We start from the raw sequence: 17,955 nt of genomic DNA on the forward strand, positions 1-17,955 counted from the left end.
TCACTGATGTCTCGTTTCTAGAAGACACCCCGACTAGCCTTGGGTGGGCCAACGTACACCTCTCCCTCTCCGTCCCTACTAATCAAATCGCAACCGTTCGATTGGTCGGTCCCTTATCTTGCCCCCGATCCGATGGCTGACACTTCATGGTTCGCGAGATCTCTAGAACGGATCAGATTGTTTTGATATCCAGTGGGTTTCTTGGTCTTTCGGTAATTTTGCCGATTTGCCGAAGGATGTTGGGGGCCCACCGCGGACCAAGGCTGTTACTTGAAGGGATTGAAAGGGAGGGAGGGGAAGAGTTGAAGAAGAGCAGCTGCGTTTTTGGTATCGCTGGTTTATTGTATTCAACTTCGAACAATGTGAGTTCTTTATTACCCAACTCTATCGTTCTTCTTTTTATGACCTTTTGTAATTCTTTCGGTTTTCAATTGAAAAAGTTACATGTTTTTTCTCCTTTTTTACGTTTTCTGTTTTACAAGTATGTTGTTTTTCTGGAATAATTGAATAAATATGCTGCTCCTTGGGATTTTTGATTCTATGTTTGATGAGAATTGAGGATTCGATTATTTATTATTGGTTTAATCCTAAAAAAATAGACACTGAGGGTGAAACATGAGTTCTGTTTGATGTGTTGTTTCTTGGATAAAGGAAGTTGCTTGTTTTAATGGTTTTCTTAATTTTTGGTTGGGTTTTCAAGTATGGTGGTGTTTAAGAATCAGCAAGGTGCTTTCTGGAAAGAATTGTGATGGGCATTAAAGATTAGCATTGTGATGAAAAAGACTGTCTTTGCCTTGACACTATCCATCCAAGCCATGTCAAATCCTTTATACATCTTTTAGATATTTTTAAAGCTTTAAAATTTTAAGAATCAATAACCTTTAATATACTAAGCTCATTTTGGCTCAAATTTCATCAAGACCCTAGGAAAGAATGAAAATCTTGTTCAATCTGCATTCTCTCTTACACCTCCCCTTGAGGCTCTTGCTTTCTCTCTTGACTATGTGTGTGCAAAGTTCAAGCAACACCTCAGCTTGTCACTTGCACTAAATTAGTCACCATACCCACTGCATTGATCTTGAAATTTGGTAGGAATTATTCAATATATCATGGACCTAATTTTTATTTTGTCCAAGTTTAGATTGTGGGTGACCCCCTAAGTTAAGGAAAATGAGGGCCCTTAATCAACGACTCTAGTTATCAAAAACAGAGATGGGTGTTTGGTGGAGTCTGAATCAGGAATATATAAAAAAGGTGGTTTGTGACACTTCAATGAAGGCATAACCCAGTGGCCACATCTTGTCACTGAATTCCCCTTATTATCCATGTTCTAGTCCTTTCATGACCCCAACCCAAATACTCCAGATTATCTCGGATAATTGGAAAAAAAATTCCAATATTACATATCATTAATCTTTTGCATTGTTTGTTTGCAGAATGAGAAAGCCTGATGAGCCAGCTGAAAATATTCTGGTAGAAGGTGACAGGAGTGAGGAAATACGGAGTTGGGAGCAATCTATATTTGCAAAACAAGAAAGTGCAATATATTCGGTCAAAAGAAAACAATCTTTGCAAGCTCGATACATATATGGTTTTATATTTTTTCTAACAAATTTATTGGCCTGGTTTGTTCGTGACTACGGGCACAAATTTCTTCATATTCTTCATTGTAGGTCACTATCCAGTCCATCATGTATGCCTCTTCCTATTGAGCCTTTGACAACTATATTAAATAAGTTCATGCTTTAGTTAATAATTTTGATATGCACTTCATAACTAATATGAAAATTACTCTAAGCTGTGATCTTTATACTCAGATCAGCTACTTATTGGCTAATAGTTCCGAACTTTGCATATGGAATGGATAAATCCTTTGCAATTCTTTCTTATCCATAACCAAATTATAATGTACACAAAACTTCCTCGATATTAAAATTTTCTTCTCTTGAACCATCTTTAATTATCACAACAGTACTAGTTCAATGAATAAATAATTTTGTTTTGAAAGGAAAATGAATAATGCATGCTTTTACAGATATATCATGCGTATATTAAATACCTTTCTAAGTTTCCTTTGAGAAAAGTGTATCTTTGTAATTGTAATCTGCTATAATCTATTTCCTTATTTTACTAAAAAACAGTTAGCTCAATTAATCTTGGAAGAATAACATTTTTAATTTTTAGGTTGCTTATCTCACATTGGGAAGCAACCCGATATATTTACACTGGTATATTAAATACCTTTCTTTTATTTTTGGGAAAAGAGTATCTTTTAGTTGTAATCTGCTATAATGCATTTCCTTATTTTATTAAAAAACAGTTAGTTCAATCAATCTGGGAAGAGTAGCACTTTTAATTTTTAGGCTGCTTATCTCACATTGGGCACTAATCCAATATATTTACAGTAACAAACTTCTTCCCTTCCTAACCACATGGTGGATCATAAATAGAAAGTTTGAGAAGGAGATGTGCCATACGATTTACAAGCTTATTATCATTTAAATCATGTTTTTATGTTTTAATTATCTTTCCAGATATTACAGTATGTGGAATTGATGGTGATGAATGTTTTCATGCTGCAGGCGTGCTTCGTATAAGCTTAGGGTGCTTCATATCCTTCAATAAATACAATTCAATGAGCTTCCAGTTTTCTTCTAGCTAAAGTCTTGTATATAGCTATTCATTATCATTATTATCAGAATATGACATACTAATTGTTTCAAATAAAGTCCTTCATGGCTGTAATTCCACACTTGCATTTTGTGGAAGAAATGGTTCAATGGGTATAAACTTCTGAAAAGTTAATCTATTAGGAACCTTGACAAATATTTTCAGATATTTTTTTCATTTATGTTTGTCACTACACTTAGAGCTGAGAAGCTGCAAGAAGCTCGCAACTCATGGCATTCTAGATGTTGGGCTTTAAAGGTTGCTATATATCTATTGTCAGTGATGGTTCCATTCATCATCCCTTCAGGTTTCATCCAATTATATGGTATGCTAAGAAGTTATCAAGCGTGACATTTATTTTACTGAATGTAATTGTATCATTTAATTTAAGTGAAACAGTTTATGCAGTTTCTCTAGATCATGGAGGTTTTTTTCCTGTTCTTATTTAATCTACAAAACTGTTTTATTGTTATGCCAATTTTTTCCATGTTTTTTTGCATCACAATTCATAACGTCAGAAGGATGCTAAGTTGTTGGATTTTATGCAGAGCTGCTAATATATAAACCTTTAACAAAGATTTCAAATTTTCTGTATGTCCTTCCACCTTTTGACATTAGGAAGCTAATTTACTGAGAATACAGCATGTGTAAATTAATAAGTTGTGTGTGTATGGGTTTTATTTCTCTATCCACCATGAAGCTAGGAAAACAAGAACCAAAAAAATCTTCTAGGGGAAAAAAGGACAGGAGATAACAGCTATTTTACCTTTTTCTTTGTGCAGGTCAACTTGCTCACGTAGGTGCAGGGTAATTTTGTAATCCTTCCATGCACTTCTTATTTATGTAAATTCTAATAATGCAAAATACATGTTCTAAATGCATACATGTGTAATTTGAATTTGAAATTGCAGTTATAATCTTATTTTATGACAATTAAATTTTGTATATTTTATCTGTCTTCTGCAAATTTTCACACTTACAGAATTTTCCATCGAAATTGCTAATGTAGAATTTGAATTTGATCAAAAGCATAAATCAAGAAGTGATTAAAGAAAATAGTTTTAATTACAATTAATGATAAGTTGCCACTTTTCCAAAAGATGTTCCGTTACAGTTACATGTCTTTTATGTATATTATTGACAAGTCACTACCTAGAATCCTAGATAATTTAATTTTGTGTTTCAATATGTCAAATGCATGACCCACATAAGATACATATGTCAAACATGCATAAGTTTGCAGGCCCACAGATACATGCTGAACAGTATAGTTAGCTTAGAAAAGGATGATCTGTAGGTAGGTTGTCACGACATTTGATCTCCTATAGGTTCTGTCATGCTTACAGCTATGTATACATTTTTTTCTTAACAAGATGCTGAATGATATTATTTTTATCTTCTTTAGCTTGGGATTCAACTTATGATGCTCTAAAGGATAGCTGGTACATGTCTTGCTAAATATAGGGTTCAATAAGGACTAAAGTACCATATGATGCTGGTCCCTTCTATGGTGCTTGTACTGTATCATACTGGTAAGATACCAGCACCCTACACCCATTGGTACCATACCGTAATGCAGGGATGGAACCATGATGTCTCTTTTGTTGTGGTGGCTGTCTTTGTGAGGGGGAGGGGGGAGGCGGGAAGAGGCTTGAGGGTTATTTAATTTTGTTAACCAATCCTTAGTTTAGTTGGTAAGGCCCTACCTCTCTATGAGGCCTGTCCAGTATCCCGATCATTATGATGCTAGGATATCCAATAGTTGACTTTGAGAATTTAGCTTGGTCATACTCTGAGTATGGGCATGAGTGTGCAATGCACAAATTGAGTTAAATGGTGCAATCCAGCTTCAGCTAGTGTGCCTAGACTCGTTCCATGTATATGGCTTGGAATGTGACCTTGAAATGGGATTTAAAACAAAAAAACAAGTCTCCTCATCTGAACTATATATTCAATAACAAAGCATAAACAATGTATTTCAACTATTGGCTCTTGATGATTATAACTCTATAGGGAAATAGATAAAAAATTATAAAACTTGTAAACATGAATTAAAATACTGAAAATTTTGAACTTGGAGATTAATATAGCATAAACTATCACTAGGTTTAGGAATGTGTATAAATATCTCACAAAATTTTATAGATAATGCTATAACTTGAATATGATTTCTGAACTTAATGTGTATATTAAGAAAAAACAGATATCAAAGAGACAATGAGAATAAATTCAAATTGAGTGAACATTTGATAATGAATGTCTAACCAAATAGGAATTGGAGCAAAAAGCTAAATGTTAAAAATTTTTGTAGCACAAAAAGAAGAGGCAAGTGATAGGCCAGAGGCTAGGACTTGCCATCAAAAGGCATCTTCGGGTTACTGGTCCCTTTGGCTGATAGGTGATTGGCATGAAACTTTCATCCTTCTTAATGCAAAGTAGTTTATTAGCTGACAATTCTAGATATCAGATCACAGGTTGGCTGATTAGTGCATCCTGAACCTTAAGCCATAGGATGGTGCTAGGTGGGAGCTCATTGAGGGTCTTGGGTAGCCGAAGACGCATGATACTTTCTGGTTGGCACTAGGGATAGGGAGGTCGACAATGGCAGAATGTTGATACTTGGAAATGGGTCAAATGGAGGATGTAGGAGATGATTTGCATGCAATACTCACGGATGGTATGCTGTACCAGTCCGAACCGGACGGTACGGATCGTACTATACCGTATTGTACTGACACTATGCTAGTATGACATCGATACGGGGTCTGGTACCGAGATGGAGAACCTGCCTCAATACTTTATTATTGTGAAATGTAAAGAGTCTTGTTGGATTCTATGAGTTATTTTATTATAGCAGAGTCAAAACCAATACGCACATCATATATGTTGCCACCTATGAATGGAGAAACCGCACCAAATTTATTGAACTCTAATATAAGACAATATATAGAACATGCATATTTCATAAATTCACTATGATGGTTTTCTATTCCTTTCTTTTCTAGGAATCCTGAAGAAGTATTTATTGACTTTTGTCTTTAAGATGGTTAGTTTATAGCCATTATGTTCTCATGAATGAAAATTTACAGGATGTTTAATGCATATTTGACCTATTTTGCTTTTAATTATATAGGATATTTCTTCTTCTCCAACTCATAAGCTTGATTCACTTCCTCTCATGGTGCGATAGTAAATGGATGCCAGATTTGCAGTCAAAAAAATGGTAAAACATTATCTCCACAATCACAACAATGCATTTAATTTTCTTCCTCCCTCTTTATATTCTTAATTACTATGGTTTTGAATTTTTATGGATAATGACAAATAAGTATAAACAATGAGTATTGAGTTTTTGAGTATTTGCAATTGACAATAATTGTCTAATATTTTGTTTAGAACGCCAAAAGAACTATTTTTGCTTAGCATATAGGGATAAAAGCATCATACACCACTTCCTCCAAGGGACATGATTCACCATCTAACCAACTGATAAATAGCCTCCTTATATGCTTGGCATTCTGGATCTAATAGTCATCAAGGGCATGACTGTAGAAAGGTACTGAAATTAGAAAGATTGTTTTGGTCCTTACGACTCCCTTTGATAAGGAACAATAGATGTGGATGACAATTATCAGTCGCAGCATCCAGCTGAATGACTTTTGGACAAGCTCTAAATCCTAGAATAAGGATTTTCAACTTGGTTTCTTTCTACATAAAGCCTTGTGGCCCTTGACAAGATCACATGCTCTTGCCCTAATCTGTCTCTTCATACCTGTATGGTCTTGGGACCAAACTAAGGCCCAAACTAAACTACAAATCATAAACCAACCAAAATTGGCATTAACTGCTGGATTTCAATATTTTTTGATTATATTGATGAGCATGGTCCTAGACAAGGATTTAAGTACCACATCGTACCACCAAGGTACCAATTATAGTCCCTGTACCAGTGCCTTGCCAATACCTGTAGTAACCTGATCTTTGCCATGCCAACACATGGAGGCATTATCATGAATTGGAACACTACCACACTGTGGCATACTGGTCAATACCATATGGATAAGGTACCTAGAATACAGATATCTATGCTGGTACTCGTAACTGCAAACATCCTTTATTTAAAGGTACACTCGAAGTTAAGTTTTAATTGGTAAGTTTTGCAGGTATCATATCTATCTTAACTTATACTTCCTTGGTTACCAAGAAAATCATCTGAGCCCTCTCAGGATTATTACCTTTAAGAAGCCATATACTTGCTTCAACGCATGAGGATCACACTTGCTTATTGCATTGGGATGTATCTTTTTCCAAACACAAGATTCATGAACTTGCTTTTTGTAGCTCTTGGATATTCTGCTTTGTCCACTAAATAGATGAGACAATCCAATCTGGTCCATATATCATTAGATGTGGCTTTAGGAACCGTTAGATGATCGGTTGCTTCCTTTAAGATAAAATCTGGTCTGTTTATTTAGTAGAGAAGCTTTTTGTCTCCTAATATAGACAAAATGTGCTGATCTAACCCATTTATTTATTAGAAAGGCTTTTTTTGGCAGCCATTGGGTGGTTGGATTTGTCTATTAAATAGATGAAACAGAGCAATCTGGTCCATTTATCTATTTGAAGGACTTGCAGCAATTGGATGATCAAATCTGTCCATAAAAAGAGAAAGTAGCCTGAATTTGTCCATCTATCCATTATCGAAAGGAGGAAAAGGATAGATCACACCCTTCTGTTTACTGGAAACTACTATAAAGGCTTACTGTCATTAGATTTCTGGCTTGTTTATGATTTATGGTGATCAAATCACCCCAAACACATACACTACTGGGGGCGTTTGGTATGGGGTGATCGGCCCAGGATTAAGGGTGATGGAGGTGGAGATGATGAGATCACCGTGGTGCAAAGATGATGAGATCACTGCGTTTGGTTGCACCACGGTGATCCAACGTGGCGGTGATGCTAAATCACCTCCACTCCTCAAATCACCGCCCAACCCGGTGATGGGGTACCCATCCTTGAGGTCGGAAATCCAAGATTACCCTAGGGTAATGATCATAGGTTGAAAATTATAGACCAAAATACCCCTCAACTATTTTTTATGCTTGAGTCGTTACCTCTTCCCTATCTTCGCTCCGATCTCTCCCATCTCTTTGCTCTCCTTTCTCCATCGTGTTCGTTTTTACCAGGCGTCCGAAGGCGACAAGCGGCCGTCGCCGGCGACTTCTGGCAGGGATCTGAGAGGCCTCAAGGATCCAGGCATGTCTGCTTCTTTCTCCATCGTGTTCATTTTTACCTTTTTTTTTTTGACTGAATTGATCCATAAAAAAGGAAGGTCTCCACCCAAAGAAAATCTTTCGGGAGGCAAAGAGAAGATAACTACAGAAGGAAGGGAGAAGGCAAAAAGGCACCGACTTGCAATGAAATAAAGAGAGAAGAGGAGGGAGAGAGAGAGAGGCGGGGTAGGGAGGTTTCTTGCCCTGTTTTCTATGTCTTAAGAGTTGAGGAAGCAAAGGCCCCATATAAAACGGAAACAGGAGTTGGCTACGAGTCTTCCCCCTTGATGGAAGGGAGGTGGAGAGTTTCCTGCTTGGGGTTGAATGGTTGCTGTGCTGTGATGTTGCAGTTGCTGCTTGGGTACTCGAAGGGGAGATGGTGGGATGGGATTTTTATTAGTTAGATGGAGTGAATTTCTCATAATGCCCCTTTACCTTGACCATGAAGTGCTGTGGGATAACCTATTCCTATTCTGCTCTTGCTTGAGATGGTAAAGATAAGTTCATAGATAAGTTCATTATGTGGTTTACTAGATTATCTTAGGTACAGATATTTACATGGACTTGGGTATGAATGTCAAGTGCAAATATGTGTCTCAATGTTAGATCCCTTTAATATTTAAGAATTTCTTCTTGTGGGCCCATTTTGAAGTGTCATACTTTAAGATAAATCAAAGATTCCAGATAATATTGTTGCCATCTTATGATGTATAATTGTATATATGCACATCAGCCACAATAGTAAGGTACAAGACTAATATCCATCAATTTAAGGTTTATCAGGCCATACCAGGCTAGTGCAGTATAATGGAGAGCCTCAATCTATTGCCAGTAGATTTATAGAGAGTGACAAGGAAGGTTACATATTATGTACGTTCACATGTATGTAATACATACTTATGCATGCAAAAGTAGAAAATGTGACAAAATTATGGAGCTATTATAGAAATTAGCATATTGACTTACATTTTTGATTTATGAGAATTAAAAACACATAAAAAATCTATTTAAGATATATCAGGGGTATTTGTGGTATTATGTGGTCGGTGATCTTGGATCCCCGTACCATACCAAATAAGTTACTCATGGATATCTGGAGATTTTTAATCACTGGATCATGGCTAACCAAACACAGTGATCTTAGATCACTGGGGATCAAATCACCCTAGTATTCGGATCACCGGGGATCTTAGATCACCGTGGTGATCCTGTTGGGGTTACCAAACGCCCCCACTAAGACTTACAGTTACATTTATGATATTCACACACTACATGAGAGGGTCAGTTATTTGAGTTTAGGATTATTGGATCTTTCAATGAATTATTTCATTTACTTACAGCTCAAGTAGCCTTGCAAATTAAGTTCCATGCTATTTTAGTGCTGGATCATCTTTCCAAAACCAGCACAATAACTTTGAAGATGCTTCTAGATGAGCAATATATGAGAGAAAACATAGAGAAGGTAGTAGTGGAAGTGTGGAACATCAAATGATAGTATTACCTACCTACTCAGCTCTACTATGGGCGCATAAGTCTAGCGTTGTAGTAACAAAGAAAATAAAATTGAGTGATTAATTGGCCCTCTAAATATGGTGAAGATTGCATAGTATAGCGATATAGTGAGCAGTCAAAGAGCATTATGTTGCAATTGTACATCAATCATCTAGAAATCAATCTTTTAAAAAAACCATGATTAGACATTTTCATAAGTTCACAGTCATTTATATATTTATGAAGCCATGCATTATAATTTCAACACTAGATTCAGAAAATTGTTTCTTGTAGGTTTATATCCTAAAATGGATCACACATCCTGGTCCCACTTATTGCACTATTGAACACTGTGATAACCCATAGTGACTGGACTGATACTACATTAAAGTAATATTTCTTGAGTTTACGCAGCCGCATTTAAACTATTGCATGAAGAACTTGGTGCCTCCCTACCAATTTTACTGCTTTTGGAAGTGAATACTTGGCATTGACTACATAGTGAAGGAGAATCTCTTCTAAGTGCAAAGCTCTTGATGATTAAACACTCTAATGAGCCTAGGAACTATGCATCGCAAAGATACTTTGACATACAAAAACTCAGCTATAACTATAAATAATTCGAGTAGAGTAAACAAATCCTCCCTATGGTGTAGCTTGAATCTCATTGTTCATTTTAACCAATAGAAGATGTACATCCTTTCACAACACAAGGCCATTTTTCAGTATCCTTTTATACCAATATGAAAACATATCCATAAAACAAATTTTGAAATGAAATGCTATATTGTGTGTTTGATGCAAATGGTTTTTAGGCATGGATTCCAACATTAACATATAAATCTAATTAAATGGATAGAACTGCATTGGATATTCTCTAATATATAAAATTGAGGTCAATATAGCCTAGATATTTGCGGCAGAACTTATGATAAATGATATTTTGTGATATTCATGCTATTTAAATCCTAGGATTTTTTCCCAAAAATGACAATTATTTTGTCATTTCAGATATTCTTTTGCACGTAAAAATGAGATTATTTTATTTAAATTCTAGAGCTTGATGCAATATTAATCTTTTTATTACCTTCAGTGGCTTCTTTGGGCTGTTCTTGTCAACCATTTTCTACCTTGGTTCCTTTTGTGGGATTGTTCTTATGTACATTATGTATGCTCTGGATACATCTTGCGCTATCAACATATTCTTCATCACATGGACTGCAATCTTGGTTAAAGTAATGATGATTGTATCATTACATTCTAAGGTATGAACCATGGAGAATTTTCACCAGCACTGTTTTCTATGTTTCTGTAGACACGATGTTGTTGTTTAATCCCTTACTTTCTTCAAGATAGGTAGTTTATTTAAGAATGATTGCCATTCTTGAGCCAAATTTTGTATTAACTTGAATTTTACTTATTTAAAATTGGTTAATCTTAATCCAGATATGAAATTCTAGGCTAAGAATTTCTTCTCACACTGAGTAGGGATATGATCTGGCACATGACATAAATGCTAGACAGCTAGAGAATAGTAAATAAGCACTTACAGAAGTTTTCAAGCACTAGTTACATGCTTTTATGAACATTCTCTTTATCACTTCATTTATATGAATTGTGAACTGCAGTAGGAATTCCTTTTACAGTTAAACCCAAAGATCAAATATGCCTACTATTCACTCATTAGCTAAATAAGATTTCCAAGATGTAACAATGTAATTGTTATATCTCCTAAGCCATATCACTAGACTTCAATATAGGAAGGGTGTTGAAAGTTGAAACAATCATATCCTTAATTAAAGGGGGGTGATGATGTCAAAGCTAGTCTTGTTGTTTCTATAGCAACGAACTACAAACTGACTTTTATGCCTTTTAGTGCAACATTAGCATTCAGTAGTGAGGGGCCATAAGAGCCAATCCGCTCCAAAAATAATAGAACTAGTTGAAGCATATACCACCTTAACTAAGTAGTGGATATGATGCATACCCTACTACACATGTCCGCACCATTCTATTGCTTTCGTAGAAAGGGGCATAAGAGTAAATCTGTAGTTTATTTCTCCAAAAATAACAGAACTAGCTGAAGAATGTACCGCCTTAACTAAGTAGTGGTTATGATGCATACCCTACTACACATGTCCACACCATTTTATTGCTTTCACAGAATAACATTGGAACACTAAAGCAGTTATATGCTCATACGTATGTTTGAATACATAAATTCACACAGAAGAGCTACATAATGGTTGGTTAAATAGAATGGTAAAAAGTAATGATTCCAAAATTAATATGGTCCATCCTATTTGGAGATCACACTATATATCTTGACTTGCACCACCTACCTGTGCATCAAGTGGGTGCAGGAATGGATAATTTCAGTTGTGCCATTGTTCTAAAATACACGATGGGACATATAAATTGAAAATTCAAACTGTTGATTGTGATCTAAAACACATATAGATCTGAATATGTACATATGTATATGCATGCATGCATCCCTTCTAGTAATCCAATCAATAGATTTTTTTTTTTAATTCTAGTCAAAACAAACATAACAGAGCTTTCTTGATTTTTCAGTTGTATCCAAAATAAATATAATAGAGCTTTCATGAATTTCATCCGTCACCTATTGCAATAAAATCCTCATGTACAAATTGAGCCTAATTTACTCAATATATTCTAGTCAAAGTTAAGAAATCTATTCTCACCACGATACAAGCATGGTCCAGGGATACCCTTATTTTGTCTCTAGTGCTAGGTTCTAGCTGGTGTAAGCTTGTGAGCATCTAATATACATTGGCATACATTGGTATGAGTCAGCGTAATGCATTTTGTTTATCATGGGCTGTAGCATGTGTCTAAGCATGTGAATGACACAACATGACATGGCACAGCATGTCTATTTTCACAAAATAAGGTTCAAGAGCCTCTATTTTGATCTCTGTTTTCCATTATCTTGTGGGTCTTTTATCTCAAGATGAGTGTTAGAGAACCAAAGGGTGTGAAGACACCCTTCATCAAGGTTCGCTGTACCGGTCGGTACCAGTCGGTACCGAGCGTACCGTACCCGTACCGATGGGTACCGGTATCGGTACACCAATGTCGGTACGGTTGGTACCGAGCGTACGGTACCGTACCGACACTCGGTACGCCTATACTAGTGCGGCACCGGTACGGGGTCGGTACCGGTACGGCGAACCTTGCCCTTCATGGAATCTGAACTGGGTATGTTAACATGAAAGCAGACTTGGTTTCATCTACATGATGGAAACGGTCTTTTGTGGTACACTATTTTTAGAACACCTAAAGAGTGTAAGGAGCTGGTTTAGTCAAACCCCCATGCTTCACTTGTACAGCAGGATGGCTAGTCCAAGGGTGGGCAACCACCTTTGGGCTTCAGCCCAAGAAAACAGAAGTTCTGAAGCTTTATAAGATTTAAGGATCAGCTATAAAGCATAAACACAAATATAAAAACAAACCACTGAATAAATCATGGAAAAATTTGGGAAAATCACCAAAAGTTTTCAGGAAAGCCTTTAGACCAATGCAAATCCTGATCTGAAAAGAAAACCACCTAAGCAAAACTTATTTATTTTCCACAATTTCTTTTTATTTAGTTTTCCTGGTATTTTTAGGATTACATCTTTCTCTTGTTAGTTGAATTGTAGTAACCTGAAAACATATAAACCCTAGGGGCTAGTAATTCAAGCAATCAGATCAAAAAATTGATGCAAAGATTTAGGATGTCTCTATCCCCTTGACGTGATTTAATATCCTTGCTTTTTCACAAATTTTCTTCTTTTTACTCTTTTTTTGCTGAAAATATCATAGAGGATGGGGTTCGAAACAGAACAGAATTTTTTCTTTTATTCCCAAACTAGATGGATTTCGAAATTGCACTGACATATAAATAGGCTATGATACTTCTGGTTATCCTTATGTTTGTAGTCATGTTTTATGCAAAGAATGTATCTAGTTGGAACTTATAATTATATGGTTGATACGAAGTTAAAAATGCGTATGCAATGTTCCAAAAGAACGTCTCAGTACCCCTTTTGTATGTAACAGGTTAATCGGGGCCTTTTATCTTCTGGAATCATGTGTGCGTACATTGTTTTCCTTTGCTGGTCTGCAATTCAAAGGTATGCTTTCATTTTATAGACTTGGTTCATGCCCTTAATTTTGCAGTATCTTTTAACTTACTATACTATTTACCTGTCATCATCTCCTAAAATGTTAATGCTTCAGAAGACTATATGGTCAAGTTAATACTTCAGAAGACTAGAGTTCATAGAGGATGCTTCTTAACTGTAAAAGATTATCCAAGAAATATACAATGATAAAAAGTACAGCAGGCTGGGCCTTTGCTGAAAGATATGCAACATGCCATGATCTTCTATGAAAACCCTTTACTGATATAGGACATTTTAGTTGCTTTAAGATGACAAATTGTCATGTTCTAGAGATAAATCAAGGGCTTTAACTATTCAAGATAAATTTGGCATTTATTGTCATTAATAATACAATATTGATACTTGATGCTAATACCAGATTTTAAACTATGTGGTAACACCTTTCTTATATATCTTTATATATAATATATTCATGCGTGCCCTAGTAAGATAGCAGCAATTTATTTTGTATAATGCACTAAAGTACTTGACAACATGACTTGCACCATTACAGTGAACCTCACACCCAGAAATGCAACACAAAAAAGATGATGGCTGAGGATGGTGACTGGACTACCATACTGGTAAGAAGGATAGATCTTTGCTTTTGTTTGATTGTATGATGAGGCCGTTGATGGCCATGGTATGTCACAGTTATCGGATATTTACACTTAGAGATCTTGTAAGACCTCTGTTATTGCTTGCTCTCACTGCATTGTGCCTCGGTCTACTTCTGTGCTGCTTGTGATCAACTCATCGTGTAACTCCTAAGTAACATCATTTACTTTATTAACCCTCTTCTTCATGTCAATGCTCTCCATGCACTCACTAGCATCATTTTTCCTTCCTGATACATAGTCTCCATCTAAGAATCCTCCTGTCTATGATCCCTGCTCCATTACAACATGCTTCCATATATCAGCATCCCATTATTAGTATCCTTCTTCAGATAACCTTAATCACATCTTGCTTGCGCCTGTAACTGATTTCGTGGATGTTGAACAGGTTATATTCCTGAAAATTTTTAAACGTTGCTAGTTTCTGATGCATCAGTATCCTCCCAAGATGATAAGTCTTATTACTGTAACTCTTCATTTCTCTGATATAGTACTACCTTAAAATAATTCCTAGCATCAGCCACTTATAATTTATCGAACCGTTTAAAACAGAAAGTTGATTACCAATGGAACCTTAAAACAGTAGTTGCAGCGTCAATGTTCGCCTAGTGACAGACGGATCTGAAGTTTACTTTACAACTGCTATTTTTGATTGTCAAGAATGTGAGAAAAGAAGGAACTGTTATCATTTAATCTAAGATTAAGCATCAAATTTGAAATCTTTTAGTAAACAAACAATAGTTACAAGCGCTAGCTAGACTTTGAGCTACTTCTGTAGAAATCACTACTCCAAAAGCATCATTATGAGAATTTGATCCTGTGATGAAAAAAGATGGCTTTATATCTAATGAGGAACGTCAATAGTACTATAGAAGAATGTTGCTTTCTAACTCCGACAGGCATTGCGACAAAAATTGAATGCAATATATGGAATGAATGATTAAATATTCGAGAACATATTAAACAAAGAGATTTGATGTAGTTTTCATTGTACTGGCTGCTATATCAATTTTATCTGAGAAGGAAAAATGGAAAACCAATTTGTACTTCTATAGTCTATGTATATCAATATTTAAAGAAATTGTAAGATAAGGAACTTAGTGAGGTGCATCATTGCAGGATATTGAATCTATTTATGATTCATGCTCAATCAATCTTTCTTCTGAATTTATGCTAATATATGATTATCTGGACAGATTTCATCATTCGGGATGATAGATGTTGTAGTTAATTAAATGTTGTCTTTCAAATGTTGAAATTCATGCTGAGTCTAATACTTTCTCCATGATTCTTACCCTGTAGAGCTTTCTAATTGCTATCTGCGCAATTGTAATGGCAACTTTTTCAACTGGGATTGATTCACAATCTTTTCAGGTGAGTTTCTGTGAAGTAAGTATCTTTAGTTTAATTAATTATTCGATGGATTTTTAATAATTCGCTATTCAGTTTCGTAAGGATGACATTCAATCAGAAGACGATGATGTTCCATATAGTTATGAGATATTCCACTTCATATTCTCTATGGGAGCAATGTATTTTGCAATGCTATTCATTAGCTGGGAAATGGATCAACCAACTAGAAAGTAAGAAATCCTTCACCAAGATGTGCTTTCAATGTATCCTAATATGTATGAAGGTTGGTTTCGTATCATTTGGATTTTTAGCATTATTATCATTGTATCAGATGGAGCATCGATGTTGGTTGGGCAAGTACATGGGTGAAAATTCTCAATGAATGGTTTGCTGCCAGCATATATTGTAAGTGCTCATATATATTCCTTTATTTTTCACTTGGATTGGATATTATCTTGGTAAAATATCTTTTTTAACTAATAACACCATATAAAAACAGTGCTTGTCAAAACTCCTATAGTTTCATCAGTGGGACTCCTATATAAAAATAATTAAGATAAAATAAACCTGTTAGAGATTTATGTACTCAGATAGCAGCTTGTCACCTTGTAAATGGTAATGAAATAAAGAAAAAGGTTCTTGGTGATATTTTGTTAGCAGAATGTTTATTTTGTAAGGAAAACTCACCTCCCTTTTGGGATCCTTCAAAATGTAATTTCAAACTAATCTGTGAACCCATGCTGCTCCAAAGCACATCCAGATTTCAGCATTTTCTTTAACTGTCAAACTTTGAATTTTTTTGTTTAAAAGAATATAGGATTAGTGTTTTGTGATCCTTTAATTTTTAGAATGACAAAGAACATAGGTCCACCGACTATATATATGTGTGTGTGTTGGCTACAAGCAGCATATAACTCATTATTTTCTCATACGTCTTGAATTTTTTCAATCATATTTGAACTATCTTTAAACCACATTTTCTTACAGTCCAAAAAAAAAGAATTGGTATTTCTAAAAAAAAAAAGATAAATATTTGATAAACCAAAATAATCATGAAATTTCTAATCGAATCAAATTAAGTAAAACAGCATTAGCCTCATTGTTTTGGTACTATAAATTGATTTCATTCTACTTGAGTGTTTGATCAGACAAATTCAGTATTTGAAGTTCCATGTCATACTGATGTTGTTCAGTAAGTAAGCTGACACGTCATATTTGTCACCATGCAGTGTGGAAACTGATCTCCCCTGCTGTAATGAGGGACAAAGCCATCAATCCGGAACAGCATGTGCAGAATGTTCAAGTATCAGTATGAGATCCAGATTAGTCCAGAACATGTTCTGTTCCAGTGGGACTTCAGTCTTAACTTAGCATTGTACATTCATAGCCATGAAATATTCCTTATTTCTCCTATATATGATTACAATTTTTCAAGCCCCATATATTTGTTTCATATAACAAAGTCAATGTATATAATTCAATGGTAGAAAACCTTTTTCCCTGATGCTAGTATAATTCATTCACATGCATGTTGTTGCTGGAAATTGGACCCGGGGGCGGCCGTCGGCTGAGAAGGAGGAGCTCCGACGTGAGATAGCGGGTGGTGGTCCGTCGGCGGGCGGCGTCCTTCGGGGGGCCTGCAAAAAAGCCGGTAGCCAGGGTTTCCGGCGCCGGCCTTCCGATGCCTAAGTCAGAGGGGGCAAATGTATGAGAGGAGAGGAAGAAATATGTTTCCGGAGTTTCAGAGTCCAACCCCCTCTAAGATGGAGGGGTTCCCCTTTTATAGAGGGATACAGGATTACCTGTGATGTGACGGGGCGAACGGGTTACCGTCATGATTGAGCATGTCGTATGAATTAATGCATGATCGTGTGAATTAATGCATTACCGTAGGAGATCAGGCTGGAGCCAACGAGTCGTCGTGGCTAATCGGACATAGCCGAGCTGGTCAGCTGTTTGCCGTGGAGGACTTGAGATCCGTAGATGGCATGCGCATTAATTATTGAGTGAGCCAGAAATCAGCAGAGTCTATGCGCATTGATTGTTGAGTAAGCCGGAGATCAGCAGAGTCCATGCGCATTGATTGTTGAGTGAGCCGGAGATCAGCAGAGGCCATGCGCATTAATTGTTGGCAGTGGAAGCAGGGCATGGTCCCCGGTCGAGTTGCAGAAGGATGTGACCGCGGCGGGTGGATGGTGAGGCCGAGCTTTCGAGGTCGAGAATGTTGAGGTCGGGCACCAGGTCGAGAGCTCTGAGGTCAAGCGCCTGGTCGGGCGTCCGAGGTCGGGCGCTTCCGAGGTTGAGCGCCTGGTCGGGCGTTCGAGGCCGGGCGCTTTCGAGGTCAAGCGCCTGGTCGGGCGTCCGAGGTCGCGCGCT

At 36.4% G+C, this 17,955-nt stretch overlaps 1 protein-coding gene across 5 annotated transcripts; it reads left to right on the forward strand.

Annotated features, from left to right (window-relative positions):
- The first annotated feature begins 1,744 nt into the window (after positions 1-1,744).
- On the forward strand, positions 1,745-17,094 carry LOC103717951 (Serinc-domain containing serine and sphingolipid biosynthesis protein). 5 transcript variants are annotated; one of them, XM_089926914.1, is made up of 10 exons: positions 1,745-2,995; positions 3,453-3,485; positions 5,804-5,893; positions 10,531-10,702; positions 13,506-13,579; positions 14,124-14,193; positions 15,529-15,600; positions 15,673-15,809; positions 15,911-15,984; positions 16,809-17,094. In XM_089926914.1, the coding sequence occupies exons 1-10, from the start codon at positions 2,913-2,915 to the stop codon at positions 16,892-16,894; spliced, it is 891 nt and encodes a 296-aa protein (XP_089783040.1). In that variant the 5' UTR covers positions 1,745-2,912; the 3' UTR covers positions 16,895-17,094. The 5 variants fall into 5 exon arrangements, with proteins under 5 accessions (XP_089783040.1, XP_089783039.1, XP_089783042.1 ...); XM_089926913.1 differs by having other exon boundaries at positions 3,453-3,477; XM_089926917.1 differs by having other exon boundaries at positions 2,857-2,995; positions 3,453-3,466.
- Positions 17,095-17,955: the final 861 nt, after the last annotated feature.

Source organism: Phoenix dactylifera, chromosome 13, assembly GCF_051530095.1.
Source record: "Phoenix dactylifera cultivar Ajwa chromosome 13, Ajwa_hap1_PhDact_Kaust_v1.1, whole genome shotgun sequence".
NCBI classification, from domain to species: domain Eukaryota; kingdom Viridiplantae; phylum Streptophyta; class Magnoliopsida; order Arecales; family Arecaceae; genus Phoenix; species Phoenix dactylifera.